This window comes from Linderina pennispora (assembly GCF_002104995.1).
Source record: "Linderina pennispora strain ATCC 12442 chromosome Unknown DL89scaffold_1, whole genome shotgun sequence".
NCBI classification, from domain to species: domain Eukaryota; kingdom Fungi; phylum Kickxellomycota; class Kickxellomycetes; order Kickxellales; family Kickxellaceae; genus Linderina; species Linderina pennispora.
This window is the reverse complement of record NW_024468249.1, coordinates 181,923-208,273: the sequence shown is the minus strand read 5'-3', so window position 1 is coordinate 208,273 and position 26,351 is coordinate 181,923. Positions and strand designations below refer to the sequence as shown.

The window sequence follows — 26,351 nt, the reverse complement described above, 5'->3', positions numbered from 1 at the left end:
CTGGGCGAGCTGTTTAAAAATAGGCATGTCCAAACGACGTCGCTATGATACACGCCTTGGCATGCTGGCACGGAGAAACCGCCTGCCTGCAGCTAGCCAATGCAAGTGCGATGGCGTTGTCCCTCATACGCATTGGGTGCGATCGAACGAGGCGATGCAAAGGCTGTGTTTTATGAAAGCACAATGAAAGGCAGTCCGGAATGGCGATTGTCCAACGCTATGGCGCCTCGTTCCTGGGACCACAAGGACCACAAGGACCACAAGGACTGCAGGCCCGCTAATCCCAAAGCAGAACGCCAATTGTTTACGTTGGAAATAGAATTACGGCTGGTGAAAGAAAAAAAAAGAAAAGATGGAAGATATAAAGGCAGCACAGAACACGCCGGGCTCGCATGCTCATTTTGTATAACCACGAATAAATTTAGCCGCAAATCTCGTTCCACATCAGCACCTTGAGCTGCTCAATGCTCAGCTTCTCCTTGTAGTTGTCAAAGTCGAAGAAATTGGGCGGCAGCGGCTGGCTCACAGGCTCGTCGTTGTCGTCATGGTACTGGGCAAGGTACTCGTGCGCCAGCGCCTCCTCCACCGTAATGCGCTTCTTCGGGTTGAACGTCAGCATCTTCTCCATCAGGTCAATTGCCAGCGGGCTGGCGGTCGGGAAGAGCTCCGAGAAATTGACCTTTTGCTTCAGCGACATGCCGCGGATAAAGTCGCGCGCACGGCGGCTCTTGATGCTCAGATAGTCGTCGGACGTGGGCGTGCCGAGGACGTCCAGGATGAGCTTCAGCTGGTGATGGTAGTCGCGGCCCGGGAACAGCGGCTGCCTGGAGATCATCTCAGCCATGATGCATCCTACCGACCAGATGTCGATGGCCTTGGTGTACTCCTTAAAGGTCAGCATGATCTCCGGCGCGCGGTACCACCGCGTGGCAACGTATTCGGTCATGAATGCACCCTCGTTATCGGGGTCGTCGTTGGCGCCGCGGGCCAGGCCAAAGTCGCAAATCTTCAGGTCGCAGTTGGCGTTCAAAAGGATGTTGGAGGGCTTCAGGTCGCGGTGCAGCACATTGCACGAGTGAATGTACTTTAGGGCGCGCAGAATCTGGTACAGGAAGTACTGCACGTGGTCCTCCGACAGCGGCTGCGTCTTGATGATGCGGTGCAGGTCAATGTCAACCAGCTCCTGGATGATGTACACCTCGTTGAACTGGTCGAACGAGGCCGGCCGCACGATGTCCAGGATGGAGATGATGTTTTCGTGGTTGAAGAACTTTAGCAGCTTAATCTCGCGCAGCGTGCGAAGGCAGAACATGGCTGACTCGAACGGCCGGATTCGCTTCGCCGCAACGTCAATGCCATTCGGCTTGTACGTGGCAGAGCTACAGAGTAATTGTGCTTAGCAGTTTAGCCGAAAAGGGCAGTAAAAGGTCTCCTGCGCTTCCCTGTGCGCGGTCCCTTCACATGGTCTGCGTTTATCAGCCCTCTCCCCCAAAAGAAAAGCAGCACCCTTATTTTTCTTTTTCGGAAATGGCTGGAGCACAGCGGAGAGCAGTTGCGAATTTCGCAGAGATTGCAAGCAGGCGGGGATCGTTTTAATAGACTTACCAGACAGTTCCGTATGCGCCCTCGCCAATAAGCTGCTGGACCTGGTAGAACGGTCCGAGGTTAAACGAGGCCAGCCTCTGCTGAATTGCCAGAGCCTGGGCGTTGGCTTGCTGCTGCTGCTGCTGCTGCTGCTGTTGCTGTGCCTGCTGCTGGGGGTCCATTATTAAAGTGCAATAGAGTGAATGAGGAGTGCAAGAAAAGAAAAGAATAAAGTGCGTGTGTTGTGCAGGATAGAGGAGGAAAAAGACTATTAGCCAAGGAAATTGAACATGAAAAAGGGGCAGCCAGGACAAACAATACGGCGCTGGCCGCAAGGAGGGGCGAGCTCTTGGGAAAGCGGTCTACAAAGCGGCCGTTCTTTGTGGACATGCACGCCCTGTTTGGGGAGTAGAGGGAAATGAGGAGGGATCGACAGTCGATAGCAGGAATTCGGCAATGGCGACAAGCGAAACGAATTAATTCAACCTTCAGACACGCTATCCTCTCAAGAAAGCCTAGCTCTGGACCAATACATCCTCCTCGACCGCGAGCTTCTGGCTGCTCTTTCCGTGGCTGATATCGCACGCCGACATGAGCATGTCCATGGTGCCCAGCAGCATCTCCATCTCCTGGTGCAGCTTGATCTCGGTGCGTGTCTTGGCGCGCACGCGCATCAGCAGCTCGGCCAGCGTGCTCGACTGGCTCAGCAGGTCGCCGTAGATGCTAAACAGCGACTCGGCCACGGTCGCCAGCACATTTGTGTACCTTGGGTTATCGATGTGCTTCGCCAGGAACCGCAGAATCGGCTCGAGCGTCAGCTCGTCGCGGCCAGCGAGGGCGGCCGTGAGGCCGTCACGGTGCATGAGCTCTTGCAGCAGCGACACCACTGTCAATCCCGCGCGGTTGTTGGACAGCACGGCGTCCAGGGCCTTGGCATACTGGAACTTGCGCAGGAACTGATCGTAATCCGCTAATCCACGACGCCGCCGGTGCTCGATGCGCAGGTCGTCGTCGGCGCCCTTGTTCGACTGCCCACGCAGGAAATATGCCTTGGAGCCGGGCAGCGGCTGCTTCTGCTCGCGCTGCTTCAGCGCCTGCTCCTTGGCGGTGACAGCACGCCGGCGCAGCGAGAATACGCCCGAGGTCATGCCCACAGCCAGCATCGTGTCGTCGGGCGACAGCGCCAGGCTCAGAATCGGCGCCGGGTAGTTCAGGTTGTACACCATCTTGAAGTTCTGCACGTCGTAGATCTTGACGTGGTGGTCGAGCGAGCCGGCCAGCAGGCGCCCGCCAGAGCTGTCCAGGCACATCGCCGTCACTGTCTTCTCATGGTTGCCCAGCGTGGTCATGTACCGGCCGCCCATCAGCATATCGTAGATGTGCACATTGGGTCCGCCCGACACCGCCAGCATGCCGCCGCCAGGGAACACCAGCACGTCTTCGACGGGGTCCTCGATCTCGATGGTGGTCGTGCACTGGTTGGCGCGCAGGTCCCAGATCTTCACCGTATGGTCGTATGAGCCTGTGGCCACCAGGTTCGGGTTGTCTGCAAACACCGCGCCGCTGCGCACGTAATCCGTGTGGTCCTCGAACGTATTAACTGCCGCCTGGCTTGGAATGTCCCAGATCCTTACCGTCTTGTCGTCAGACCCCGACATGACATTGACCTTGTTTGGCAGAAACTTGGTGACATGCACCGGATCCGTGTGCCCCTTGAATGTCCGCAGGATCGCGCGGCTGTTGCCATCAAAGACCTGGACCAGATTCGAGTCGTCGCCGGCCACCAGCAGCTTTCCGTCGGACCGGAACGACCCGCTGTGCGCCGGGCTTGTGAACCGCGTCACCGACCGTGTCAGCTGGCCGGTCCGCCCGTTGTAGATCTGCAACCGTGTCGACGCCGTCACCACCAGATCGTGCGGCTTGATCGGGCTGAACTCCACCGATGTCACCATGCCGTACTCTTTGACCATCACCTGCGACTGGAACCGCTTCCAGTACCCAGCCTCGGGCAGCGTGCGCTTGATTGTTTTGGCGACGCGTGTCGCGCCAGTCGGCTTGAACTCCATGTGAGAATGCTTTGAAAAGTGTAAATTGGTAGACGATTTTTGGACGGAGAAGGCGCAGACAAGCAAGAGCAGAAAACGAAAATTTTCTTGGATTTGTGGGCTCAAAGTTTTTATACGACTCGGCTCGAGCAAGGGAAGGACCCAGATCGGCTCGCTTTTTTTTTTTTTGCCGATATCTGTCAGCGTGGACATTTGTGCTTTTCCCCCTGTTCAATTCGCAGGCCTCTTGCTTCTGCTTCCTCGTTAATTTGCCCCCCCCCTCTCATTCTACACAGACGATTCAGTTTTTGCAATGGCCCAGCGGTTTGGTAACGCCAAGGTTTATTTCCCGAACCTCGTGTTTAAGATCATCCCGGACGCGCGCCTGGGCAAAAGCCAGGCGGCGTTCCGCGTGCCCCTGAACGTCAACAAGCTCGACATCAAGGACTATCTCTCGCATATGTACAATGTCACAGTCACCGATGTGCGCACAGCCGTGATGCCCGGCAAGTGGACTGTCAACCGCTTCACCGGCCAGAAGGAGCGCACCGCGAGGACCAAAAAGGCCATTGTCACAATCAAGGAGGACTTTGAGTACCCGGAGGAGGCAGACATTAACAGCGACTTTGGCGGGCTGGAGATCGAGTACGAGGAGAAGCGGAGAGCGAACAAGCTCAAGGGCTGGAGAATCCGTCCGTCCATGGAGATGATGGCACTGAGGCGCAAGATCTTGGAGCAGCGCTAAGGAGAACGCCGACGGCGAAGAGAAGAAGTAGACCAGCTCTTGAATAAATCCATACACTCCGCTTTCTACTGTGACGCTGCCCAAAGCGAGCTGCTGCTCTGAATGCCAAGCGGATCATGCACTCTTGCCAAGGATCCGGGGCGCGCTGTCTCGCTGAACACAATGGAGACCACATCTTGGCCCAATGAAAACAGATATAATTATGAAGAAAAACGCAACAGCAAGTAGAAAAGGCCATATCCACATTAGATAGGGTTGTGGAGATAGTCGCTCTGAGGCGCATGCGCCATGCTCGGGTTGGCGATCGAGCCGCTGTTGCCGTACTGCGACGAGTTCGGGTACTGGGCCGAGGTTGGGTATTGAGCAGACCCCTGGTACTGCCCGCCGGCCGGGTACCCGCCAGCCGCGCCATTGTGCATCGGCAACGACGAGTCCATTATACGCAACGCCGCCAGCCGCACTGGGCGCCGCATCCATGACGTAGTTTTCATTCTTCTTTGTCGTGTATGACAGGACTACGTAAACCACGCCAATACCCGCGAATAATGGAGCCAAAGATCCATCCCCACGCGTTGTGTCCGAGCGTCAGGCACCCAAAGAAAATGTAGAAGCAGCCGCGTCCGCGCCATGTGAACATGAACAGAACGTACTTCTTGAACGGCTCCATGTTGGCCACCTCGAACATGATAATCCCAGACTGCCAACAGGATCTCAAAGATGCCGAGCATGATCCGCGGGAAGCTCTTCCAGGTGAAGAACACGATGGAGACGATTATCATGAGGACGGCCACAACCAGGTTCGCTACGCGGAAGTAGAAGGGCGGCCCACCGGGGTGGCTGAGCCGCTCCTTCAGGTCGGTGAAGTATGTGAACGCCATCGATTTTTTATACAATTGAAAAAGCCAGGTACTCTGAAAGTGAAGAAGAAAGGATGAAAAATGGGGAAACGCAAGAATGTCGGTGCCTATCAAAGTGAATGCCTTGAGAGCCGCCTTTTTAACTGCTTGGTCGCGAAATCGTCATCGAGAATCCAGAGGCTCTGGACCCTCCCCCAACCCGGGATGCGGACACCTCTAAGCGATGAATCCAGGGTGGAAACGCCAAGACATCCCGTGTTCCGGACCTCGCTCTCTACCCGGCATACCCCTGGTTGCCTACATACGGATCCGGCACTGGGTACGCGTGCACTGGCGGCCGCTCGACCGGATACAGCTCGAACGCAGTGAACCACAGGCCAATGTACGCTAGACCGACGGCCCAGGTCAGCCCCCGGCTACATGCGTGTATACCTTGCCGCCAAACACGACGCAGCCGATACTACAAAAAAGTACCGTTGTCGAAAGTTAAATTAATCCTGATAAAAACGCCAGCGCCAAGAATGCGCAGCTGGTGTCGCATTGGGCAATGTACCTACAGTATGTTAACTATATATAGAAAGCGGATGGTTGGCGTGTTTTAGTGTCGTTCACGCCCCAGCGGCAACTTCTTGGTGCGTTCCTCGGCATCGCACTTACATATCCCCCGGCCCATAAAGTTCCAGAAGAACCCGCAGCTCGAAATTAGCACGTCCAGGCGATAAAACTCGAGCACAATCGACACCACGCCAAGCAATGCTACAAGGGCATATTAGCGTTAGTTATATAAGCGTCCACAGACACGCACTTGCGCTTGTGCTTCTACGTACAGCAAAAAGATGCCCTGCATTACCGACGCAAAGTACCCGTCAACAAAGTACAGAATGGCTGCTACAATCCACAGCGCCGCAACAATGATGTTAATCAGCAGCCATGCCACACGCGGAGTCGATGGCGTTCACGAGTTTGAGATTCATTGGAAAGATATGTGCAGAGAAAAAGGTATATAACAGGTTGAGACAAGAGGTGAGATGGGAGAAATAGCGCAAGAGCCAGACATGGAAGACCAACCAGAACCGAAGGGGACAATCGACCCGCTCGCGTCAATCATCCCTCTCCTTCGCTTATTCCAGAAAGAGCGGCAGACGTAATCTGCCCTGGCCAGCATCGGGGCTTACCCGCCATTTCTGGGCTTCCGCCGCATCGTCCGCTTCCCGATGCAGATGGTGCAGCAGCAGGTTGATCTGGTAGTACTCGCCGCTCGACGCCCGAAAGTCGTCCTCGTCAAACTCGTCCGGGTCGCCGGCGATTGGTGAGTACGAAACGATAGACGGCGGCGATGTGGCGGGTGTGGCGACACTGGGCTGGCTCATTTGGCTCTGCAGGTGCAAATTCGCCAATGCCTGTTGCTGCTGCTGTACTTGCTGCTGCTGCTGCTGCTGCTCGTGTTGGTGCTGCCAGTATGTGTCTACGTCAAACGGCGCAGTATGGCTGTGCTGTGTGTAGGACGGGTCTCGTTGGCCGCTTGCCAGAGCGAATTTCTTCAATGGACTCGTCGTCTCGCGAGCGCTTTCTGGGGACTGGCGTGGACTTCATGTATTAAACCGTGGCTGAGGGCAGGTATTGTCGAATATGTACACAGGGAGGGAATTAGAAGGAGAAAAACAGAGCCAAGAGCAAGGGCTGTGTGCTTGTTCCTTTGGCTCGACCCAGACGAAAAAATGTGTACGCGCAGCACTTCGACTTCCATCCCACTGACAAATCAAAGCGTGATTATCTCTAGTTTCCTTTAGCGCTCTTCTCTCCTTTTTTTTTTTTTCGTTTTTCTTTTGGCATTTCAGTAATGGAGCGGCTTGAGGCAGCGGTCAAGCCCCTGCTGCGCGGTGTCTTGCTCAAGGTGCACCCGGACTTCTTTGCGTCTGAGCCTGCCGCCAAGCGCATCAACCAGGAGGCTGTCCAGCGCCTGCAGTCTCTCATGGCGCCCATCACAAAGCAGCCCGCCGACAAGCCCACCACTGGGCCGATCGAATTCATGCTCCGGGCCAACAACTCGCTTCAGAAGCTGAGCTTCTCCTTCCTAGACCACGGCCCGCGCTCCAGCCGCTCGTACCTGGGTGCCTAACGTGCGCGCGAGCTCCTGGACCTGTGCGCAAAGCTCAATGTCCCTGTGCCAGCAGAGACTGCGAAGGAAGTCGACACAGCCGCAAAGGAGATCGAGGCAAAGGGCGGCGGTAGCAAGAGGCGCGGCAAGACGCCAATGTCTGATGCAGCTGTTGCCGCGCTGAGAGCAGCGAGAGCCCGGGAGGCGAGGCAAAACTACGCTCGTCCCCCGACACGCGACCCGTACGAGGAGTTCCGCGCGAAGCTGCGCCAGTCGGCATGGTCGCCCAGCAGCAGCAGCCTGAGTGCAAAAAAGGCACAGCCCCAGCTGGACCGGTCGCGGGTGTTCTTTGCCCAGGACATCGACCCGCGCTCCTACAATCGGGTCGTCCAGACAATCGAACGCAGGCTGCCCGAGCTGAACTACGCGCAGTGGAGCGCGCTGCCGCTGATGGTTGTCAGCAGCTGGAAGGACTCGTTCCACGGCAGCGGATCAAAGTATCCTGGCTTCGTCGTGATTCCTGCTGATTTCTCAGTATCCGGTAAGCCCCCATCATCAAACGTCACTTCCTGGCACCCATGATTGCGTATGCTCATTTGGCTATTATTGCTACATAGAATTCACTCGGTATCTGCAAGAGAACCTGGCCGACATCCGGCACATCCGCCAGCAGCGCACATCCCAGGCATGCCGCTAACCCCGCGTCGCTTAGTTCTTCTTGCCGCGGTCAAACATGCCGCCGAGCTCCTTGCGCTGCTTGGCCTCTGCCTCCTTCTCCTTGGCCGCGATTTTGGCCCGCTCGTTCTTGAACGCTGCGTCATCGGGCTTGTCCTTCTCCAGCTCGTCCAGCAGCGACCCAGCCTTGATCAGCGAGCCCTCTTCAATTAGCCCCTGCACCAGGCGGAACTTGGCCTTGGTATTGAACTTGTTGCGCTTCAGCGCCGTCTCGGCACACTCTACGGCGCGGCCCACCTTCTTCAGACGCACCTGGCATGCCGCCATGTTGCTATAAATAACCGATATCTGCTTGTCCAGGTCCGAAATGTCGTCCTCCGTGTTAATATCTGCTTTGGACGTGGTCGTGCCGCCCATCGGGTTCGAGTTCAATCCCAGCCAGTACAGCAGCGTGCGGTGGTATCCACGAAGCGCTACAAGTAAAAGGGTGCCTGTCAGCGCGCTGCGTCTAATGCCTTGCAAATATAGAACAGTGTAGAAACCCTAGAAACATACCTCCTACAAAGTCGCCGGCCTTGAACTTGTCGTTGGCCTCGTCCTTCTCGCTGAGACCCTGGTCGTACTTTTTCTGGTCAAAGCCAGAAGTGGGCAAGAGAGACTGCTCTGTCATTTGGCGAATTCAGCAAAATTAAACTAAGCAAACTGGTGGCAGCAAAAGAGAAAAGGGGACTGGTGATGTCGCGCACTATTTTTTGTCCTGGTCTAATAGGGGGTGTCACTGAACAGGCACAATAGCTGCAGAACTCAATGCGCGCAGCCTGTGATGCATGGAACGAAGCCAACGCAGCCAAGCTTAGCGCGCAGAAATAGGCGAACTGTCCACGAAGCCGGGCCAGCCCTACTTCCTTTCCTCTTCTCACCCACTTTCCAGCGCTTGTTTACTCTATTGCCCCCCTTCCTGCTTTGTCGCATTTTCACACACTATCCGCAAGGTAAGCGTGACCGGTCTCAGCGGTCTCTTTCCCCTCGCAGCCCTCGGACGCGCTCCGGGTCAACCCCTGGCCGACAAAATTGTCCACACACTATTGCTCAAGTCTCCAGGAGGTCCTGCCTGCCGCTCCGCACCTTGCTCCTTTGTAGCTCCCGACAGCGAAGAATCCTTTTTCCTCCACTATGAACTTCTTTTTCAAATCGAAGCAAAAGGGCCCGGTCGAATTGGTCAAGGCAACCCATGAGGCAATGGCAAAACTAGACAACGGCGAGCACCAGCGCAACAAGGCCAACGACGAGATCTCGAAGAACGTGGCCAACATGCTATCAATACTGCGCGAGGGCGGCGCCGACAAGAAGGTCCCCGACGTGACATCAGAGCAGGTTGCCCAGCTGGCCCAGGAAATATACACGACGGAGCTGCTGCCGCTGCTTATCACGAACCTGTCGCGTCTGGAGTTTGAGACACGCAAGGAGGTCAGCATCATCTTTGGCATGCTGCTGCGCCGGAAGATTGGCACACGGCAGCCCACCATCGAGTACCTACTGAAGCGCGAGCCGGTGCTGAGGGACCTTGTGCGTGGGTACGAGAACCCTGACGCCGCGGTGTTCTGCGGCAACATGCTGCGCGAGTGTCTGAAGCACGAGTCCCTGACCACAGCCGTCCTGGCCTCCCCGAGTTCTTCAACTTCTTTGACTACGTCGAGGGCCCCAACTTTGACGTGGCCAGCGATGCCTTTGCAAACTTCCGCGAAGCCCTGACAAAGTTCAAGGCACCAGCGACAAACTTTTTGAACGCCAACTACGATGCGTTCTTTGAAAAGTACACCAAGCTGATTCTGTCCAGCAACTACGTCATCCGGAGACAGTCGCTGAAGCTGCTGGGCGAGATCCTGCTTGACCGCCGCAACTTCCACACCATGACGCGCTACATCAACTACAGCGACAACCTCAAGCTCATCATGAATGCGCTGGCCGACAAGAGCAAGAGCATCCAGTACGAGGCCTTCCATATCTTCAAGATCTTTGTCGCTAACCCAAACAAGACGCCAGAGGTGTACAACATTCTGCGCAACAACAAGGACAAGCTGGTGGGCTTTTTGAGCAAAGTTCCAGGTTGACAAGGACGGCGACGAGCAGTTCAAAGACGAGAAAGCCTTCTTGATCCGCGAGATCCAGAAACTGCGAGCGCCCGCCCAGGTCTGATTTTTCTGCTACACCCTCTTTTCGCATGTGTTTTAAATACTTTCCTTGATATCTGCACCACCCACGGATCGTCTACTTGCTGCATCTATCCTGCCATCAGGTACGCATCGCATGTCAGCATGAAGCAGCGGTCACACTGTCCACGATATGTCAGCATGTCGGGACCACGGACTTTCCACTGCGCCTTCCGATTGTTCTCCGACGATGCTCCAGGGATTTTCAGTGAGGCAATTCTCGCACCATCATGACAGCAGGTTTGCACAAACCCTTGGCCAGTGTGCTGGAAGGGCTGCTGCGAGTCGTGAAACAGAAACAAAAGCTTGAGCCTGGCATCTCTTCCCTCCACTACCCATTAGTCATCACGTATTTTTCTTTAGTTCCTCGCCACACATATCCCCCTCTATCATGACACACGGCAACCATGCCGAAACAGGTGCCCTGCTGAACGGCGTGCCTGAGCTAGGACCACGCAGCGCTTGAATACGGAACAATCGACCCGCTTTCACCAGACCTGTGGAAAACCGCGGAACCACAAATGACCTCAGCCCCGATACATATACAGAGTGGCCTCATGTCAAGAGAGAACTTGTCTGGCTCATCCGCGCAGCCACACCTATCGTTGCCTCCTCGATGTCACAGCTGTTTCTCATGACACCAATGCTAGCCGCCGTCGGCCGGCTCGGGACCATAGCCCTGGCCTAGCATGAACCTCACCAGTCTATTTCGCCGGACTGGGCGGCTATTACGCCGCTGGCCGGTATCGCCATGGCCCTTGACACGTTTTGCAGCCAGAGCTACACCGGCGCAAAGGACAAGCGAATTCTCGGAGTTCTACTCCAACGCGCACTACTGATTGGCCTGGTTGTTGCCACCTTGATCTATCCCCTGTGGTGGTACTCTGAGCATGTGTTCAAGATGTTTGGCGTGCCCGATGAAGTTGCCCATGTCACGGGCAAGATCCTGCGTGTATACTACATCGGAGTCGTCTTGCTGATTGCATACGAGTGCCTGCGCAGCTTCTTGTTTGCACAAGGCATCCGCAGATTTGTGCTCATTGCACAGCCCATCGGTCTTGTCCGTCGGCTGGTCTCTTATCTGGCTTCTGATTGCTAACCCGTCGACGTCAATTGGAATCAGGGGCGTTGCGTTTGTTATCCTGGGTGTCGCATTGGCCTTTTGCACCATCACTGGTCATCTTCATTGCTACAGTGGAGGGATCACCAGTGCTGGGGAGGGTGGTCGCGCTGCCTCGCTGCACGACTGGATGCCAATGGCCAAGCTCGGTGCTGCAGGCACTATTGTGTCGTTCTTGGAGGCCTTGTCGATCCATGTCATTGACTTTGGCTCGATGTTCATTAGCGCGCAGGCGATGGCAGCGCAGGCAGTGCTGTCAATGCTGAATGGGGTCAACGTGGATCATGGGAATTGGATTCTCTGTTGCTGTCTGCAACCGTGTCGGCAACCACCTTGGGCTCTGGCCTGCCGAATCGCGCCAAGCTGTCGGTTCTGACATCGTTTGTGCTTTCAACGCTTTTATTCAGTATGCTCACAGCGGTGCTGGTTTACAACCGAACCTCGCTTCCTCCTATTTTCTCAAGCGACGGCGAAGTCATCGATTTGTTGGAAGCGCATATCCCGTGGACAGCTGTTGCCGGTGCTATCCAGGGGGTCAACATGGCATTGAACGGCATTCTGCGCGGACAGGGTCGCCAGAGCATCATCGCCCGCATTCGCTTCTTCTCCTTTGTCTTTGTTGGCGTGCCTGTCGGTTCGGTTGCCGTTTGGGTACTCCATTGGGGGCTGGCTGGTCTCTGGCTTGGCTTCAAGTGCCTGCCTGGCATCGGCGTTGGTATTCCAGGTCTGTGTCATTTTGACAACAGACTGGGACAAGGAGATCATTGCTTGCCAGAAGCGTGTTGCAGCGACTGTCAATACGTCAAGCACAGCTAATAGCGCTATCGTTAATAATGCAGACGGCAGGCTACTTCCTTGATTGTGGTCGATAGCCATACTACGTTTCGATGGCCCTTTCTGCATCCCAATTGTTCATGTCGCATATATAGGCATGTATCTGCTTCAAAGAGTAATTGTCTATACATATAGGATATGCTTATATAGCCATGTTCTGATTCCACAGGATAGTGTAGCGATAAAATGCGTAAAAGTTGCATGCTTATATACGCAATTTGTGTCGTCATTGGCCTACGTCACTCGGCATATTGGTATATTGTCTCGCCCGATAGGTGGCAGCCGTAATTGGGTTTGGTACACATGATTGCAATCATGTGTGTTTGCAGTTGGCCGAACTGCATCTGGTCAACTAGAGCGAAGATGTTTTGCTGCCGATTCGTCCTTGTGCTCTCTTTTAGCCTAGACACTTGTATCATATACTCCGCCGGCTCTACAGCATTCACCTCATTCAGGCATAAGCACACTGGTTACATGCCATGGAACACAACCAATTCACCTGAGACATGTGCATTGCGTGTGGACATACCCGACTTCAATCAAACAGTGCCTTGACTATGGAACCACAACCTCTGGCTTACAATTCAAACCGGCCAAGCTCCCCGCTGCTGTGGACATTGGCAATGGCGAATTTGTGCAGTGGTCCTTCGTCAAGAAGGAGCTCTTATGGCTTATTCGCTCTGCTGCACCCATCGCTATCTCGTCAACTGCGCAGCCGCTGATAATGATTCCTATGCTTTCCGCTGTCAGTAGATTTGGAAACACTGCACTGATGAGCATGAACCTCGCAAAACTATACTCTAATATATGCGGAGTCGCACCTACAGCTGGCATTTCGATGGCTCTCGACACGTACTGCAGCCAGGGTTTCACATCAGCAAGGGACAAGCGAATTCTCGGCGTTCTGCTACAGCGCGCTATGCTCATGGGGCTTGCTACCATGGCGATTTTTTGCCCTTTGTGGTGGAACTCTATGTGCGTGTTCAAGGTGCTTGGTGTCCCTGAAGATGTTGCTGAAATGGCTGGTCGGCTTGTGCATGTCTGCTTTTTTGGAAATGTCTTGCTGATGGCCTACGAGTTCCTGTGCAGCTTTTTGTTTGCACAAGGTATCCGCAGATTCGTTCTTGTCGCGCAACCTGCTGGGGTTGCAGTCGCTTGGGCTGCCATATGGCTGCTTCTTTCAGACCAGTCAACGTCGGCTGGAGTCCTGGGCACTGCATTCGTCAATGTTTGCACCATGGTCACACGCTGCACCACCACGGTCATCTTCATAGCTGTAGTTGATGGATATCAGTGCTGGGGCAGCTGGACACCTACCGCACTGCATGGCTGGAAGTCGATGGCCAAGCTTAGTGTTGCTGGGTTCATTGCTAGGCTCTTGGGGATGGCTTCAATGCACATCATTGACCTTGGATCGGTGCTGCTGGGCACACAAGCAATGGCTGCACAGACAGTGCTCACGGCACTGCTAGCAATACCATCTGCACTAGGGTATGCGCTTGCTATCGCTGCATGCAACCGTGTCGGCAACCATCTGGGGTTGGCTCTTTCCAACCATGTCCGTCTCACGGCTCTGGCAACAGCAGTACTGTCAGCACTCGTATTTGGGATGCTTGCTCTCGGATTCTTCCTCTGCAGATATGCACTACCACATGGGTTTACTGACAACAGCGAGGTCATCGACATCGTGGCCGTGCATACTCCATGGGTGGCCATCGCTGGAGCTATGCAGGGCGTCAATATTACGCTGAACGGCATATTGCGTGGACAAGGCAAGCAGGGCATTATTGCTCGCGTCCGTTTGTTCTCGTTTGCCCTGGTTGGAATACCTGCTGGCTTGGTTGCTATGTGGGTATTCCATTGGGAGCTCGCGGGTCTTTGGTTCGGCCACAGTGCCAGTCTGGCAACAGCGCTGTCGTTTCAGACCTACCTCCTCTGCACCACAGACTGGGACAAAGAGGTTGCCAAATGCCAGAGCCGCGTCGCGGCAATGGCCAGCACAGTATACACGGCGGACAGGGCTATCGCTGGCAACGAATGCAGCAGACATCTTCCATGAACCATGCATACTATTAAATTCGTTTTATTTGCTCCACATTGCCAACGCCCAAGCATCGTCTACTTGCGCACGATCTCAATGACATCGTCGTTGCTCAGCAAATGCGACAAACCCTACACGCTGTGGGCTATGTTTGGCCGACTTGCCCCACACCAGCGCATATTTGAACCCTTCCAGCAGCGTCTTGTGAATTGCCTTGCACGCCTCCTCGACAGTCGCCCCCTGCGAAGGATCAGGCCCTCGCTGAAATCTGGGAACTCGCCTATGCCGCTTCGTATAAACACGCAGCAAGTCGAGGTAATTCCAGATCGACTGCCTTCAGATAATCCATGTTCAAGTCCTGCTCGATACTAACCACGACCGTGTGGTCCTCGCGTGCGATCTTGTCGACCTCCTCGATCGTAATGGCGTCGATCTTGTTGTACGCGTACAGGCATGGCAGATAAATGCGGTTGCCGACGACCACATCGATAAAATCGTCCAGACTCACGTCCTCGCGCACCAGAACCTCGGCATTGAAGATCCGGTACTGGTGCAGGAGGTTGTAGACAAACTTTTCTGTCAGCACTGACTGCTTCGCGATGGCATTATAGCTGATCCCGCCGCCGGTCTTCACCTTGAAGTAAATGTTTGGCACATGCTTGTTCAGCCGGATGCCGACTGCCTCCAGCTCCTTCTCAAGCAGTGGCCGCTGCATGTGAGATTTCGTCGCATCCAGCATCATCAGAACCAAATCGGCCGGTGCGTGCTGTCGACACAACCTGCTTTCCGCGACCCACACCCTGGGCAGCGCCTTCGATGATTCCAGGGAGATCCAGGAGCTGGATTGTTGCGCCATTGTACTCCCACCGGCCAGGCGTGGCCGTCAGGGTGGTGAAGTCGACGCTGCTGACTGCGGCCTCGGTTTCGGTGACTGTCGAGAGGAGTGTCGATTTGCCTACCGATGGGAAGCCAATCAGAGCTACGCGGGCATCGCCACTGCGCTTCACATCGAAGCCCTCGCCTTTGGGCCCACCGCTCTTGACCTCAATGAGTTCGGCACGGTATTTGGCGAGCTTGCCCTTGAGCAGACCCAAGTGGTACTCGGTAGCCTTGTTCTTCTGCGTGCGGTTGATCTCGCGTTCGATATCTGCAATCTTCTCTGCGATTCCCATCTTGCTGCTGGAATTACGAGGGGTTTAATAGTGTCGGAAGTTGTAAAATTTGGGACGAACTGGAGGGATGTGAAGCAAACAGCAGCAGCTGCAGGGCGAAAAACCTGGGCAGCCACCCGCGCTGATTGAGCTGCGGTGATGCGATTAGCAAGGCGCAATATTATTAATCAGACGATCACAGGAAATCTGGTCAGTGGCTAATGGTGTCCAGCCACAGCGGCCATTCGAGGCTCGGGATCTGGCCGCCGTTGATGGTTCCAATCGGGCCAGGCACCCACGACTCCTCGGGCACCCGCTGCCAGCGCATAGGCTTGCTCTTGTCTGCCGGGACATCATCCATATGAGAGGTAGGCACCGCCTCCATGCCATCGTCGCTGTGGCCAAAGAACTCGTCGAGCCGCTTCTGCATTGTTGCTTCTTCTTGCATCATATCGCTCTCGCTAGCATGCGTCTGTTTGCTGGCCTTGCTCTTGGCGCTGGCCTCCTCAGCCACAAGCGCTGCCAATGCCTTGCCCATATAAGTCAACGAACGGCCGCAGATCGCGCTTCAGCGTCGGATCATGTGTGGATATTACCTTGAGCAGTGCCCGGGCATAGTAGCTTGGGTTGCGCAGGCAGCACTCTAGAAAGCTGCCAATGCTGATTGTCTCTGTGGAATCGTCAGGGCTGTAGTATACCTGCAAGATCCAATGCACCCACCCGACCAGTGCTGCTGCATGGCTGGTGCCCACTGCGTCATCTGCCATGCCAAAAATTCCTGTTTCTGACGAATCTGGGCACAGCAGGTTAACGATTCCCGACAGCAGTTCCTCAAAGAATACCAAGTCGCCCCAGGTCTCTTGGAATAGCCTGAACGCCGGCTTCCACAGCGCAACGACATCGTATGTGAGCTTGCAGTCTGGGAACTTGGGCCGCAGCTTCTTATCTGTTGGCACCAGAAACCCAACTTCGAGTAGGGTTGGGACAAGGTACAACCGAACCGCATCTATATGCAGCTTACCGACCAGATCGGCCAGCACTCCCAACGCCTGTTTCTCTGCCTTCACGCTCTTCGCTTTCCCATCGCCGGCAGCCGCCCTCGACTCAACGTATGCACCCAGCGATGCCTGGATCTCGTGCAATGTGTCTGCCGGCAATGTCCTCGACTGCTTACTCCAGTAATGGTCATACAGCCACTGAAGCGCCTGGTCGCACGCCGACCGCAGCACCGTAAGGCTCGGAATCTGCTTGTGTGTACCGGCATGTCGCAGTTCGACAAACCACGCCGGCATGCCAATCCGGTTCGCCAGCATTGCGACTGACTGTGCGTATACACCGCGCTGTTCCAGATCAACGATGGTGTTGACAAACCGAACGATGGCGATCGTGTACATGTGCCGCAGCTGGTTGTTGGTCATGGTGGTGCTGCGCTCCTGGTCGGCTACCCAGATCTCTGTCAGGTTGGCTGTAGCGTCGATGGCTGCGGGCACTTTCCCGCGCACTCGCCACGCCTTGACGATGCCAACACCGCGCTTCCGCTCGACGATGTCGTCAGAGTAGAGACAGTCAGAGACACCCAGGTACTCTTCAGTGCTGGTCCACGGAACGACTTTGGGAATTAGGGACATTTTGAATAGAAATTGAACTGCAGTGGAGAAGAAAAGTTTGCCAGCGAGATCGAAAATTTTTTTGCTGTGATCACAAGCATTCGAGATGGCACGTAGGAAACGCGTCTCTTTCACCCACAGCTCCTTGACATTTAAAATTCAGACAATGCCAATTGACGGACACACGGCCAAACGGTCGGCTGCCGACTCCACCACCTCCAATGCCAAGCGCCAGCGCACCTCCAAGCCTGGCCACACGCCCGACTGCGACGACACCGGATTGCACCGGTTGCGCCGACGGTGCCGTTACCCTAGGCCCGGAAGTCCTCAACCTCTCAGCAATCGAGATCGCCGCCATGGCCGCACAAGAAGCCGCCAACAGCGCTGACCGCAATGTCGTCACCACGCTTTATGAGACGGCCATTAGCAAGTTTGGCGCCGAGCCGTCCATTGCCCATGCGCAGACACTGATACAGTTTGCCGAGTATGTTGATTTTGGCGACCTTGCGGAGGATGCTGTCAGAATCGCCGACAAGTGCAAAGACGACAAGGACAAGAGCGAGGTGGCGCTGATCAGGAGCCGCAAGGCCGTGCTCGAGGTGTGTGTTGACCAAAAGAACTGGCTTGATCCCGGACTGTGACGAGGACGATGCCGAAGAAGCTGCGAGGGAAATCGTGGGTGCCGATAAGCTCGCCAAGGCGTCTGAGGACATTGTCAGTGCTCTTGTGCCAATCAAGGATTCTGCCGACTCTGCAGCCCTCTACAATGCCATCGATATCCTGCTGGCGTCGCTGGTTGCGCGGTCCGAGGTGCCTGCGCTGACACGCAAGCTCAAGCTCAACATCCTGGAAATTGCGCTCAAGGCTGCAGACACCGCCAATTTGTGGGCTCACCACGCAGACACAAAGGGCAAGAGCACTCTGGGTGTCACTGACACTACTCTTTTCACTACCGCCAAGGCTGTGTTCCGGTGGGCGCTTGTCGCTGCGGAGAGCATGGAAGAGACCGGACTGATCGAGAAGCGCCTGGAGCCGGCTGTCCAGTACCTGGAAGCACGCCAAGCCGACATTGACTGCTGCAAGCTGCTGGCGCAGGTGCTGATGGTGCTGAGTAGCGTAACCAGTGACGAGGATGAGGCAATTGGCGCATTTGACCGTGCAGTGGAGGCGCTCAACAGGGCCCACCAGCTGGACCCTACAGATGAGGATGTCAAGAGCCAGCTAGAGGACCTGGGGAGCACAGACAATTGACCCGTCCCACCCCACGCTTTTACAAAACAAGGTAGATAGGGTTTTGTATTGGGTTTGAACAAAATAAAAGAACGGTTTAGAAGCGAGGGGATCTCCTGCAGTCTGCCCAGCCGCGACTCGCACCTTACTACACGAGGGATCCAGGAAAAGGTTAGCAGCACATATAGTACCGGGTGCACAGCATACACGCTCAAAATAGTGCAAACAACTTACGTATCCGATGCCCCTCAGGTAGTCCGACACCGAGCCCAGCACCTTGTTGGCCTCTCCCGGCTGCGTGTTCTCGTCGTAGACAGCGACAATGATGGTCTGGTTGGTCTTGTCAATCAGCACGCCGTCGGCACCCTTCTTGCCGTGCACGTGGGTCGAGTCAACCTGCAGCGCAAGGTACTTGGTGCCCGCAGCACGAATACCGTTGGCTTGCAGAACACCCGCGTCGTCGAACCCAGCCTTGATGTTCTGGAACTCCTCAGGCGAAAGCTAGTGGCAGAAAGTACAGTTTAGCAGGCATGGGAGCCGGTAGCCTTTTGCCTCTTGATTGACCAGCCGAAATTCAGAGAAACTTACCGCAAAGCCAGCGCTGGACGCCCACTGTCCGCCATCTAGACCGTAAATTGCGGCCTTGACAATCTTTCCAGTGCCAACGAGGTTGGAATCAACATACGGCTGCCACGACATGATTATACTCAGCTAGTGATAATGAGAGGGAAAAGCGGGAATGAGAAAAGGACTAATTGAGGTTCAAATGAGAAGGGAAAGTCAGCGCCGTAGTCAAAGGAGGAGCTTTAAAAATAGCTGCACGGGGTTAGGGCCGATTGATCACTCTTTTGTGTTCAAAAAGCAGCGGATCGCTTGGCCGGAACCTAAACAGGGTTGTTTTTGTTTGTATCCAGGACCCAGCACCGCACAAGTGATTGTGGCAGGCCAGTATAGACATGCGGATGCATATGTATAGACTAGTTGCTACATGCATAGTGGCACCGTGATACATGCCATTGTCTAATGGGTGCACAGGGCTGTCTCAACTGTGGATAGCAGGCAATCCACATTGGGCTGGTGTCGGACCATCCATAGCGAGCCAGGCTGAATGCCATCCAGCCCTTGTCGTCATAGATCAGTAATTAGGGCTGTGGCTGCTGTCACGCTTCTCGTCATTTTTGTTAGCAATGCTTAGGCTGAAATGAGAGGGCGAGAATCTGCAGGCGTGACTTTGTCTCTGCTTGTACCCAGCTGCCTTCATTTTGTATCTTTTACCTCACCTCTTCAAGCAATGCATAGCCGACCCCGCGCGATTTCGCCTTTCTGTTCGGGACAGAGCGGGAGCTTTAGATGTGTATATTGCAGTGCAGAATACACCGACTTCCAGCTATATGTCGAGCATGTTGGGGCGGCACACACAGTCCTCGAATAGTCTGCTTTGTTACCCGCACTATTGTGTAGTGCGCACAGCACCAAGACAAAACTACTGAGGTATTCGAGCAATATCACATTTCAAGCGCGCATATTGATAAGCTGGACAATATCGCCCAAGGGATCATATTCAGTCACTACCAGCTGTGTGCTGGTCACGAAAACGCAGTGTTTTCAACAACTGGAGTGCCCGCCTAGTCCACCAAAGTGCAATTCTACGTCATCCGTGGATTTGTCATTCTACAATCAAATTCTAACTGTCATGAACTTCATCAACATAAGCCTGCATGCTTTTTGGACGAGGCCAGTTCCATGCAGCCACTGTGGTGTGGTATTTGATAAGTATACCCACTGCAATGTGCATGCTCGCACTGTCCACCTAGGTCTGTGATATCGTTTATACATTAAACTTTTTGGTGGTTCAAATATACATTGCGAAACCACTATCTGCATGCCCCAGTAGCCCTTCAACAGCTGCTTAGAAGATGGGCATTTGGCTCATCACTGCCACATGGAATATGCACGCAGTTTCAATATATGTGAAGCTTGCACCACTTTTCATGTAGAAAACAAGGGATGAAATCTGATGTAATTCTGAACCGATATGTACCCCTGTTTATATACATCAAATATATGAATGTGGAAGTAGTAGCCTGACAGGAATACTATGTGGATGGGGGCAGGTTTGACTACATACACTGTTTCTGAATATATCCGTGATGTTCCTAGTATAAGCGGTGCAAAATTGCATTTTATGTTGTATCCACGACAACGCTGAACCATTTATGCCAACACAAACTCGATGATTAGGCCAATCCACGAGTACAAGACACCGAGTGCTGTATACACGGAAACCATGGCCAGTGGCAGGAACTGCAGCCGCCCAAATGCTGCTGCTGGTACCAGCTCAGATACCACAAACAGCGGGATGTGGCCCAGCAGATATAGTTTTTCGATGCACGTCAGGCAACCCCAAGCCGAGACCCTGGATGTCGCCTTGAGAAGGGCCAGCGCGCACATGGCCCACAGCAGCATTATGCACACCTTGATCGGCAGTTCCTGGGTACCAAATAGCAACGGGAATAGGCTGTAGTATCCAGACCCAGCCAACACACTAAACATGCGCAGAGTACGCGGCGACGGAGATGCAGTCAGAAGGCTCAGTGGCACCAGCATCAGCATCACGGCCTTCTCATGTACATGCCAGCCAAACATGAACGATGCGTAAGCGCACAGAACCACCGACTGGATGAACCGCTGCGGCGTCGCCCGCCGTTTCGACGCCAGCATGGCGCAGGCAGGGAGCATAGCAACTAGCGTGATAACAAATGTCGCGGCTGGGGGTACGTCGGGCAGCACCGCAAACTCGGTGTCCCCGACCAGTCCGCGTGTGCTAGTTGCAGCCTTGTCGATGTTAGCCGCGATGGTCTCGGGCAGGAAGCGCGAGGCAAGGATCAGAACACGATCGAGGAAGATGTACAGAGCCCAGAAATTCGGCGCCCAGAACGCGTGGCACAGCCCACGCTTGAACGGAAACAGCCGCGAGGCTAGCTGCGGAATTTGGCCCATCGCAGCAAACGGCCCGAATGCCGCCGCAAAAACCAAGACGACAAGCGCCCCTAGCTTGGCCAGATTCGCCACCGACCCACCAATGTCAAGCTGCTGCTTGCCGGGCCGCCTCTGCGACTTTCCGACCACCTTGTACACCATGCAGTAGTGTACTAGCAGGTACGTAAAGTACGCCGGGGCAATGTACATAAAGATATGCTTGAAGCACAGCAAAACGGCAAATGCGGTGCCAGCCATCAGATCGCGGCCCTCCAGTGCCAGCACCAGTGAGTAGACTAGGATGCCAAAAAGAAAGCCGTTGTACTGGAAATGAACATGGTCCACGAACATGAACCCGGGACTCAAGAACGCCAGTGCTGCAGCGACCTTGCTCTGCACTGAACCCTTATTGAACTGCACAAACCGGCGCAGCGCCATGAACAGAACCAGCTCCGAGGCCATCGCCGACACACGCTGGAACAGGACACACGTGTCCGCCGCATAGCCGAGGTTGTCGATGTCTACGATTCGCGGATCCCACCACCGCGCTGCATGCGACATGGCCCACTCGAACCAGGCAAAGAATGGCGGGTAGTCAAGCGTCCACTCGCTTCGGTCCTCAAAGTACCACTTGCTTAGCGGCAAGGAGTTTGTTATCGCCAGCCAGTTGCGGTGCACTTCAAAGTCGGTAGAATGGCTACGCATGGATGGTGAAAAGGTGTTAGGATCCTGACAAGCCTGACAAGCCTGAAACCCCACACGCTCAACAAGACCCCACGGCAGCGTGGCCGGTTCCCTGAGGCCAGTGCCGGCTGTCTGGGTAGCCAGCGCGACGAGCTGTAAAAGAACTTACTAAGCAGGCAGGAGCAGGAGCTTGATGCCCAGCCCCACACCCAGCAGGGCAGCGTCATAGAGCATATAGAAAGGGTGAATTGGGGAGGCGAATTGGAGAGAGGTCGAAAGGTGAGACAGCAGAGCAGAAAAAGGCCACCGATCTGCTCACCGCAAGGGCTTGTGCTGAAACCGCCCAATCACCTGGACCAGCGTGGGGGAGGGCGCGCGATGGCTGGCGTGGACAGCAGCGCCAGGCTCGTAGCCTTCCTGTTACTGTCCCCAGCCGAGCGAAATCCCGCAAGGGCCAGGAGCGATGGGTGTCTCTTTGCAGCAGCGTGCCCGTGTGGGCCTAAGTCCAACAGGATTTTCCAGGAAACCAGAACCAGTTGGTCCCATTTTTGCCCCACACGCATTTTTGCTTTGCACAGCTCGGCCCGGCCCTTTTATGTGAGCCTGCATGCTGCCTACAAGGTTCCTCACCTCGCCCCAGGCCCTTTTCTTTCTCTTTCCTACAAGGCTAGCAGCACAGCTATTTTTCTATTGTTAACGCACGCTCACTTTTAATTACCTTAGCCTGCTATAGCCGATCGTGGTTGCCCCTTTAGCAAGACTATTGATTGAAGCCCGCCACTGCTCTGCCGAATCCGAGCTCGAACCGGTACAATTGGGTCGTCTGCAAGGTATGTGCTATCTCCTCTCTCTGGTATCACTGCCGACTTGTGCTCTCGTGGTGGGCTGGGAATTTGCGGAGAGCGCCGTCTGGCTACTGCGCCGGGCCGCCGTCTCGGCTTGATGGATACAGGGGCAGAGCGGCTCTTTCACAGCAGTGCGCGCCCTCCCTTCTCCACGCCACACAGGCCCACGGGCCAGCGCGTTATTGCGAGAATGCTAGCCATTGCATTACAATAGCCAGCAGCTGGCGTCGCATCGCACTGCATGGGCAACCGCACTTCGGGCCCTAGACTCGCCTCCTTGGCTGTGTGGCCCCTTCAGTGGTGCCGTGGCCCCTGACTGTGCATTTCTACGTCTTGACTGCATCTGTGTCTGACTGCCACTGCTGGCTGTCGGTTTGTACGACAGTGTCCCTTCACCGGCGATCCACCCGCCCAAATAGTCAACACCATGTTCTTTTGCGGTGCCCTCGCTGGCATCTGTTTTCCAGAAGGGAATTTGCGAGAATTTGCCCCACTGCGCTGGTTGCAAATATAGCCGCATCTTACCCCAAAGAGGCCAGGGCACACGCTACATACAAAGGGCAAAGCTTACTGCGTATTTGCTTGGCAGGCGCTTGTGCCGCGATTAACAAACCTTGCCATGCAATGCGAACAGCGTGGGCCTTGTCTAGGTCAGAGTGTGAAGGCCAGTGTATTTTTGGCACGCTTCCTTTCTGCCCCTTCCCCAATGTGGAGCTGGCGGCACTACTTAAAGACAGCTTACCGGCCTCATCCCGAACACTCTGTCTGAACTGACAGCATCCTCCTTGCTTTCTTCGCTCTACGCATTGCGTCTTTATCGGTGCCATCTTTCGCTGGGTGAGTTGGTTGTGGCAGAAATAGATTTATTTTTAATACCGGCCTCGCCGTCTGGACAATGGGGACTGGGTGGTCAGGCCTGCTAATATACGTGCTTCGCTGTGTGAAAGTGGCCACCGGTTTTATTCTCGATTTGCTGTTTTTCATTTAGCCATCTGTCCTGATGATCACGCTGCGATGCCCTTTGAGCTACTGTCGCATAAACAAAAAGCAGCGCCCGGGCCTTGCCGCTCAGCTTCCAGGCATTCCTCTCTTCGCTCCCTCCCTCTCCCTCTATTTTCGGTTGCTCTAGGCCCCCTTGCCTCTCAGTGTCTTCCTTGTGTAGAATGCGTCTGTAGCTGCGCGTCTCTTTGCCCAGGCTGCCGTTTCCGCTTTCGCACAGCTAATATTAAACCGGTGTTCTTCTTGGAATACCCGCTTTTGGATCTTAGAAACTCGGTCCGCCAGTCCAGCCAAACACATTCATCGGATCTACTCTGCCCCCACTATTCAAGCTTCCGCTCTTCGGTAACTGAGGGGAACTCTTGGCCACCAAAGCAGCACAGAGCAGCCAACATTCTCTCTTCCTCTTTCTCTTCTCCACCCTTCGCCTTCCGCTCATTTTTTATATTTTATTCGTCCTACCGGGTGCAAGCGAGCGGCCAGCAGTGAGCAAATTGTCGGGCTGCCTATTATTTGCTATCGCGCACAATCAACCGAGAACTCTCGAGGATTCATAATGGCATCGAATCAGCAGCACTTCCGCCGTGCAACAGGACGGGTTGCAGCAGTCCTCCCGGCAAACATGAATGGCGGTGATCAGCAGCAAAACTACCCGCCTGCGCCTAGACTGCAACAGCAGCAACAGCAGCAGCAGACGGCATACCATAATTACCAGCCCACGGGGTATGGGCAGCCGCCGCCACCAGTGGCTCAGCAGCAGCCGACCATGTACTACGAGCAGGATCCGTATGCACAGCAGCTTGCTGCCAACATCGGGGCGTACCAATACCAGCAGCAGCAACCGGTGCAGCAACCACGGAACAACAGCCACTATAATTCGATCTCTCCACAGCCCCCGCGCCCAGCACATGCGCAGCAACGGCAACCGCCAAGACAGCAGCACATGGCGTCTGTATTGAATCGGCATGACTCTGCTGGGGATTCTGGGGAGACGCTCGACATGCACGGTCAGCTGAGAGGCAAGCTGCAGACGCGCAGCAGTGACGAGGCAGGCGACTCGACGTTGACACAGAGCTCGCTGGCTGACGATATGCAACGCATGAACCTGAATGGAAAGGCCAGCCACGGCGCCATCAGGCCGACGGCATTACAGCGCAAGACAGCTCCGCCCGATCATGGGAGGAAGCGCGAGCAGGACCTCGAAAACGAATACGACAATGACGACGGCACCACGGGCATAGAGGTAGACTCGTCACTTTTCCCCGAGGATATCCAGCAGATGAGCCGGATCAAACGGTCTGAAAAGTACGGTGCGGGCCTGCCCAAGCCCGCCGCCGTTATCACCACTAATGTGCCACCCCCAGTTGCGTCGCAGCTGGCTCCTCAACAGCCCATCCACCAAGGTAAGACACTAATCACACTCCCACCACACTCCTTGCACATCCCCTCCCAGTCAACCCATGGAACTCCCATCAGCTTGCAGACGGCAAAAGGGCAATGTGCTGGTCCAGGGCGCCACGGCAGAAGCATCTGGCCGCGCTCAAACACCCTTTCTTCTCCCAAAGCCCCCGCTGGTGTCACCGACACCAACCACGGCATGTCTGATGCCAGGGGAGATGGACACTCCGTCAAGGCGCAGCAGCATACTCTTGCGCGCGCTGCCTATGCTGCCCTTGAGCAAAACCACCAAGCAGCACTCCTGCAGTATACAGCGATCGGTCACGGGCGCCATGCGGCAGCCTGCTAGTCAGACAGGCGGGCAGTCACCCACGACGCCTTCACTGCCATCCAAGCCGAACACGCTGAGAAGGCGACAGAGACGGGATAGCCCCTTGATGATGTCCCAGCCGCCATCGCCTAAAATGACCTGCTCATATGCTGTATCCACAATGACACAGAGCCAGTATTCACCCACCCACTCATTAACCCCATCTCCTCGTCATCCTCCTCCACCTCATCCACATTCTCCCACTACATTAGGTATTGAAATCGCCCACCAGCAGCGACCTGGCCAGATCAACACACAGCTGTCACGTGGCAACATGGGGTCTGGCCCTGGATCTGCCCACACGCCGTCCAGCGGCCATGTATCGTCGGCGCATACTGGACCCAACAGTGCGCTTGACGATGGATTTGACAGCCACGAGTCGCATTACTATGGCCGCGGAAGTCTGCCGCAGCCGTACCAAGGATCGCCGTACCAACAGCAGCAGCAGCAGAATCGCCCGCCACCACCGCCGCATGACTACCCGCATCAGCAGCACCACCAGCAGCAGAGCAATATGCGCAGTCCTATGCAGTCGCAGTACCAGCAGTATGGCTCTGTCGCTCCTCCAGAACGATCTCCTTACAGCTATCCTCAGCAGCTGCCACAACACCACCAGCAGCAGCAGCACAGCAGCAGCAGATGATGTATAGCCAATCGCCAGCTGGTCCTCCTCGTGGCCCACCACCGCATAGTCCGTACAACGATGGATACTACCATCAGCAAATGCGGGCTGGATCGATATACAGCAGCCACGACAGTAGCGGCGATGGTATGCCTGGGGCAGCTGCTGATCACGCTGGCATGATGCCTAGGCCGAACAGTAACCGGTCGTGGGCCGAAAGCACCAACTCGCTACCATCAGCGATCCCTGCACACTTC

The 26,351-nt window shown here is 55.1% G+C and overlaps 16 protein-coding genes across 16 annotated transcripts; 8 read left to right on the top strand and 8 right to left on the bottom strand.

The window, feature by feature from the left end:
• Positions 1 to 304: 304 nt before the first annotated feature.
• Positions 305 to 1,932, bottom strand: DL89DRAFT_1564 (putative MAK2 protein). Its single transcript, XM_040883617.1, has 2 exons — positions 1,606 to 1,932; positions 305 to 1,379 (listed from the first exon to the last, which is right to left on the bottom strand). Exons 1-2 carry the CDS (start codon positions 1,764 to 1,766, stop codon positions 422 to 424), a joined length of 1,119 nt encoding a protein of 372 aa, XP_040746853.1. The 5' UTR covers positions 1,767 to 1,932; the 3' UTR covers positions 305 to 421.
• Positions 1,933 to 2,171: 239 nt separating this feature from the next.
• DL89DRAFT_203565 (WD40 repeat-like protein) lies at positions 2,172 to 3,650 on the bottom strand (the record flags this gene model as incomplete). The annotated part of the gene is made up of 1 exon (XM_040884032.1): positions 2,172 to 3,650. A coding segment is annotated over one exon (1,479 nt), but the record flags the coding sequence as incomplete, so codon positions are not given.
• Positions 3,651 to 3,827: 177 nt separating this feature from the next.
• DL89DRAFT_263673 (uncharacterized protein) lies at positions 3,828 to 4,779 on the top strand. The gene has a single exon (XM_040885933.1). It carries the CDS (start codon positions 3,943 to 3,945, stop codon positions 4,372 to 4,374), a length of 432 nt encoding a protein of 143 aa, XP_040746851.1. The 5' UTR covers positions 3,828 to 3,942; the 3' UTR covers positions 4,375 to 4,779.
• Positions 4,780 to 5,643: 864 nt separating this feature from the next.
• Positions 5,644 to 6,262, bottom strand: DL89DRAFT_263671 (uncharacterized protein; the record flags this gene model as incomplete). The annotated part of the gene is made up of 4 exons (XM_040885932.1): positions 6,169 to 6,262; positions 6,033 to 6,119; positions 5,889 to 5,987; positions 5,644 to 5,798 (listed from the first exon to the last, which is right to left on the bottom strand). Coding segments are annotated over exons 1-3 (223 nt in total), but the record flags the coding sequence as incomplete, so codon positions are not given.
• Positions 6,263 to 7,373: 1,111 nt separating this feature from the next.
• DL89DRAFT_1482 (uncharacterized protein) lies at positions 7,374 to 7,974 on the top strand. Its single transcript, XM_040883501.1, has one exon. It carries the CDS (start codon positions 7,486 to 7,488, stop codon positions 7,909 to 7,911), a length of 426 nt encoding a protein of 141 aa, XP_040746849.1. The 5' UTR covers positions 7,374 to 7,485; the 3' UTR covers positions 7,912 to 7,974.
• Positions 7,946 to 8,549, bottom strand: DL89DRAFT_263668 (uncharacterized protein). The gene has a single exon (XM_040885931.1). The coding sequence runs from the start codon at positions 8,419 to 8,421 to the stop codon at positions 8,038 to 8,040; it is 384 nt and encodes a 127-aa protein (XP_040746848.1). The 5' UTR covers positions 8,422 to 8,549; the 3' UTR covers positions 7,946 to 8,037.
• Positions 8,550 to 9,177: 628 nt separating this feature from the next.
• Positions 9,178 to 10,200, top strand: DL89DRAFT_273521 (Mo25-like protein; the record flags this gene model as incomplete). Its single annotated transcript, XM_040889073.1, has 3 exons — positions 9,178 to 9,626; positions 9,656 to 10,085; positions 10,111 to 10,200. 3 exons carry the CDS (start codon positions 9,178 to 9,180, stop codon positions 10,198 to 10,200), a joined length of 969 nt encoding a protein of 322 aa, XP_040746847.1.
• A 510-nt stretch (positions 10,201 to 10,710) lies between these two features.
• DL89DRAFT_263667 (uncharacterized protein) lies at positions 10,711 to 12,345 on the top strand (the record flags this gene model as incomplete). The annotated part of the gene is made up of 6 exons (XM_040885930.1): positions 10,711 to 10,869; positions 10,918 to 11,222; positions 11,263 to 11,390; positions 11,415 to 11,605; positions 11,698 to 11,985; positions 12,059 to 12,345. Coding segments are annotated over 6 exons (1,206 nt in total), but the record flags the coding sequence as incomplete, so codon positions are not given.
• Positions 12,346 to 12,471: 126 nt separating this feature from the next.
• DL89DRAFT_253584 (uncharacterized protein) lies at positions 12,472 to 14,227 on the top strand (the record flags this gene model as incomplete). The annotated part of the gene is made up of 3 exons (XM_040885196.1): positions 12,472 to 12,485; positions 12,570 to 12,687; positions 12,716 to 14,227. The coding sequence occupies 3 exons, from the start codon at positions 12,472 to 12,474 to the stop codon at positions 14,225 to 14,227; spliced, it is 1,644 nt and encodes a 547-aa protein (XP_040746845.1).
• A 59-nt stretch (positions 14,228 to 14,286) lies between these two features.
• On the bottom strand, positions 14,287 to 15,381 carry DL89DRAFT_289377 (P-loop containing nucleoside triphosphate hydrolase protein; the record flags this gene model as incomplete). The annotated part of the gene is made up of 4 exons (XM_040889952.1): positions 14,287 to 14,320; positions 14,370 to 14,449; positions 14,541 to 14,975; positions 15,007 to 15,381. 4 exons carry the CDS (start codon positions 15,379 to 15,381, stop codon positions 14,287 to 14,289), a joined length of 924 nt encoding a protein of 307 aa, XP_040746844.1.
• Positions 15,382 to 15,571: 190 nt separating this feature from the next.
• DL89DRAFT_289376 (Las1-domain-containing protein) lies at positions 15,572 to 16,988 on the bottom strand (the record flags this gene model as incomplete). Its single annotated transcript, XM_040889951.1, has 2 exons — positions 15,572 to 15,865; positions 15,909 to 16,988. 2 exons carry the CDS (start codon positions 16,986 to 16,988, stop codon positions 15,572 to 15,574), a joined length of 1,374 nt encoding a protein of 457 aa, XP_040746843.1.
• Positions 16,989 to 17,105: 117 nt separating this feature from the next.
• On the top strand, positions 17,106 to 18,297 carry DL89DRAFT_263665 (uncharacterized protein). Its single transcript, XM_040885929.1, has 3 exons — positions 17,106 to 17,255; positions 17,350 to 17,572; positions 17,613 to 18,297. Exons 1-3 carry the CDS (start codon positions 17,134 to 17,136, stop codon positions 18,216 to 18,218), a joined length of 951 nt encoding a protein of 316 aa, XP_040746842.1. The 5' UTR covers positions 17,106 to 17,133; the 3' UTR covers positions 18,219 to 18,297.
• On the bottom strand, positions 18,281 to 19,070 carry DL89DRAFT_1438 (Profilin/allergen). The gene is made up of 3 exons (XM_040883477.1): positions 18,786 to 19,070; positions 18,432 to 18,698; positions 18,281 to 18,345 (listed from the first exon to the last, which is right to left on the bottom strand). Exons 1-3 carry the CDS (start codon positions 18,894 to 18,896, stop codon positions 18,343 to 18,345), a joined length of 381 nt encoding a protein of 126 aa, XP_040746841.1. The 5' UTR covers positions 18,897 to 19,070; the 3' UTR covers positions 18,281 to 18,342.
• Positions 19,071 to 19,304: 234 nt separating this feature from the next.
• On the top strand, positions 19,305 to 19,752 carry DL89DRAFT_1420 (uncharacterized protein). The gene has a single exon (XM_040883445.1). It carries the CDS (start codon positions 19,399 to 19,401, stop codon positions 19,627 to 19,629), a length of 231 nt encoding a protein of 76 aa, XP_040746840.1. The 5' UTR covers positions 19,305 to 19,398; the 3' UTR covers positions 19,630 to 19,752.
• A 517-nt stretch (positions 19,753 to 20,269) lies between these two features.
• On the bottom strand, positions 20,270 to 22,142 carry DL89DRAFT_263663 (ALG6, ALG8 glycosyltransferase). Its single transcript, XM_040885928.1, has one exon. It carries the CDS (start codon positions 21,879 to 21,881, stop codon positions 20,412 to 20,414), a length of 1,470 nt encoding a protein of 489 aa, XP_040746839.1. The 5' UTR covers positions 21,882 to 22,142; the 3' UTR covers positions 20,270 to 20,411.
• A 1,676-nt stretch (positions 22,143 to 23,818) lies between these two features.
• DL89DRAFT_1407 (uncharacterized protein) lies at positions 23,819 to 26,342 on the top strand. Its single transcript, XM_040883433.1, has 2 exons — positions 23,819 to 25,107; positions 25,685 to 26,342. The coding sequence occupies exons 1-2, from the start codon at positions 24,261 to 24,263 to the stop codon at positions 26,113 to 26,115; spliced, it is 1,278 nt and encodes a 425-aa protein (XP_040746838.1). The 5' UTR covers positions 23,819 to 24,260; the 3' UTR covers positions 26,116 to 26,342.
• The last annotated feature ends 9 nt before the right edge of the window (positions 26,343 to 26,351 follow it).

Coding starts and splice junctions, on each gene's coding strand:
- DL89DRAFT_263665 (XM_040885929.1), top strand. CDS start 17,134: ATGCCAATTGACGGACACACGGCCAAACGGTCGGCTGCCGACTCCACC. Junction 17,256..17,349: donor GACGACACCGGATTGCACCG/GTTGCGCCGACG, acceptor AGCCGCCAACAG/CGCTGACCGCAATGTCGTCA. Junction 17,573..17,612: donor AGGCCGTGCTCGAGGTGTGT/GTTGACCAAAAG, acceptor GACTGTGACGAG/GACGATGCCGAAGAAGCTGC.
- DL89DRAFT_1407 (XM_040883433.1), top strand. CDS start 24,261: ATGGCATCGAATCAGCAGCACTTCCGCCGTGCAACAGGACGGGTTGCA. Junction 25,108..25,684: donor TCAACAGCCCATCCACCAAG/GTAAGACACTAA, acceptor CCACTACATTAG/GTATTGAAATCGCCCACCAG.
- DL89DRAFT_1438 (XM_040883477.1), bottom strand. CDS start 18,896: ATGTCGTGGCAGCCGTATGTTGATTCCAACCTCGTTGGCACTGGAAAG. Junction 18,699..18,785: donor CGTCCAGCGCTGGCTTTGCG/GTAAGTTTCTCT, acceptor TTCTGCCACTAG/CTTTCGCCTGAGGAGTTCCA.
- DL89DRAFT_1482 (XM_040883501.1), top strand. CDS start 7,486: ATGTCTGATGCAGCTGTTGCCGCGCTGAGAGCAGCGAGAGCCCGGGAG.
- DL89DRAFT_1564 (XM_040883617.1), bottom strand. CDS start 1,766: ATGGACCCCCAGCAGCAGGCACAGCAACAGCAGCAGCAGCAGCAGCAG. Junction 1,380..1,605: donor GGCGCATACGGAACTGTCTG/GTAAGTCTATTA, acceptor ATTACTCTGTAG/CTCTGCCACGTACAAGCCGA.
- DL89DRAFT_263673 (XM_040885933.1), top strand. CDS start 3,943: ATGGCCCAGCGGTTTGGTAACGCCAAGGTTTATTTCCCGAACCTCGTG.
- DL89DRAFT_1420 (XM_040883445.1), top strand. CDS start 19,399: ATGAGAGGGCGAGAATCTGCAGGCGTGACTTTGTCTCTGCTTGTACCC.
- DL89DRAFT_263668 (XM_040885931.1), bottom strand. CDS start 8,421: ATGGGCGGCACGACCACGTCCAAAGCAGATATTAACACGGAGGACGAC.
- DL89DRAFT_263663 (XM_040885928.1), bottom strand. CDS start 21,881: ATGCGTAGCCATTCTACCGACTTTGAAGTGCACCGCAACTGGCTGGCG.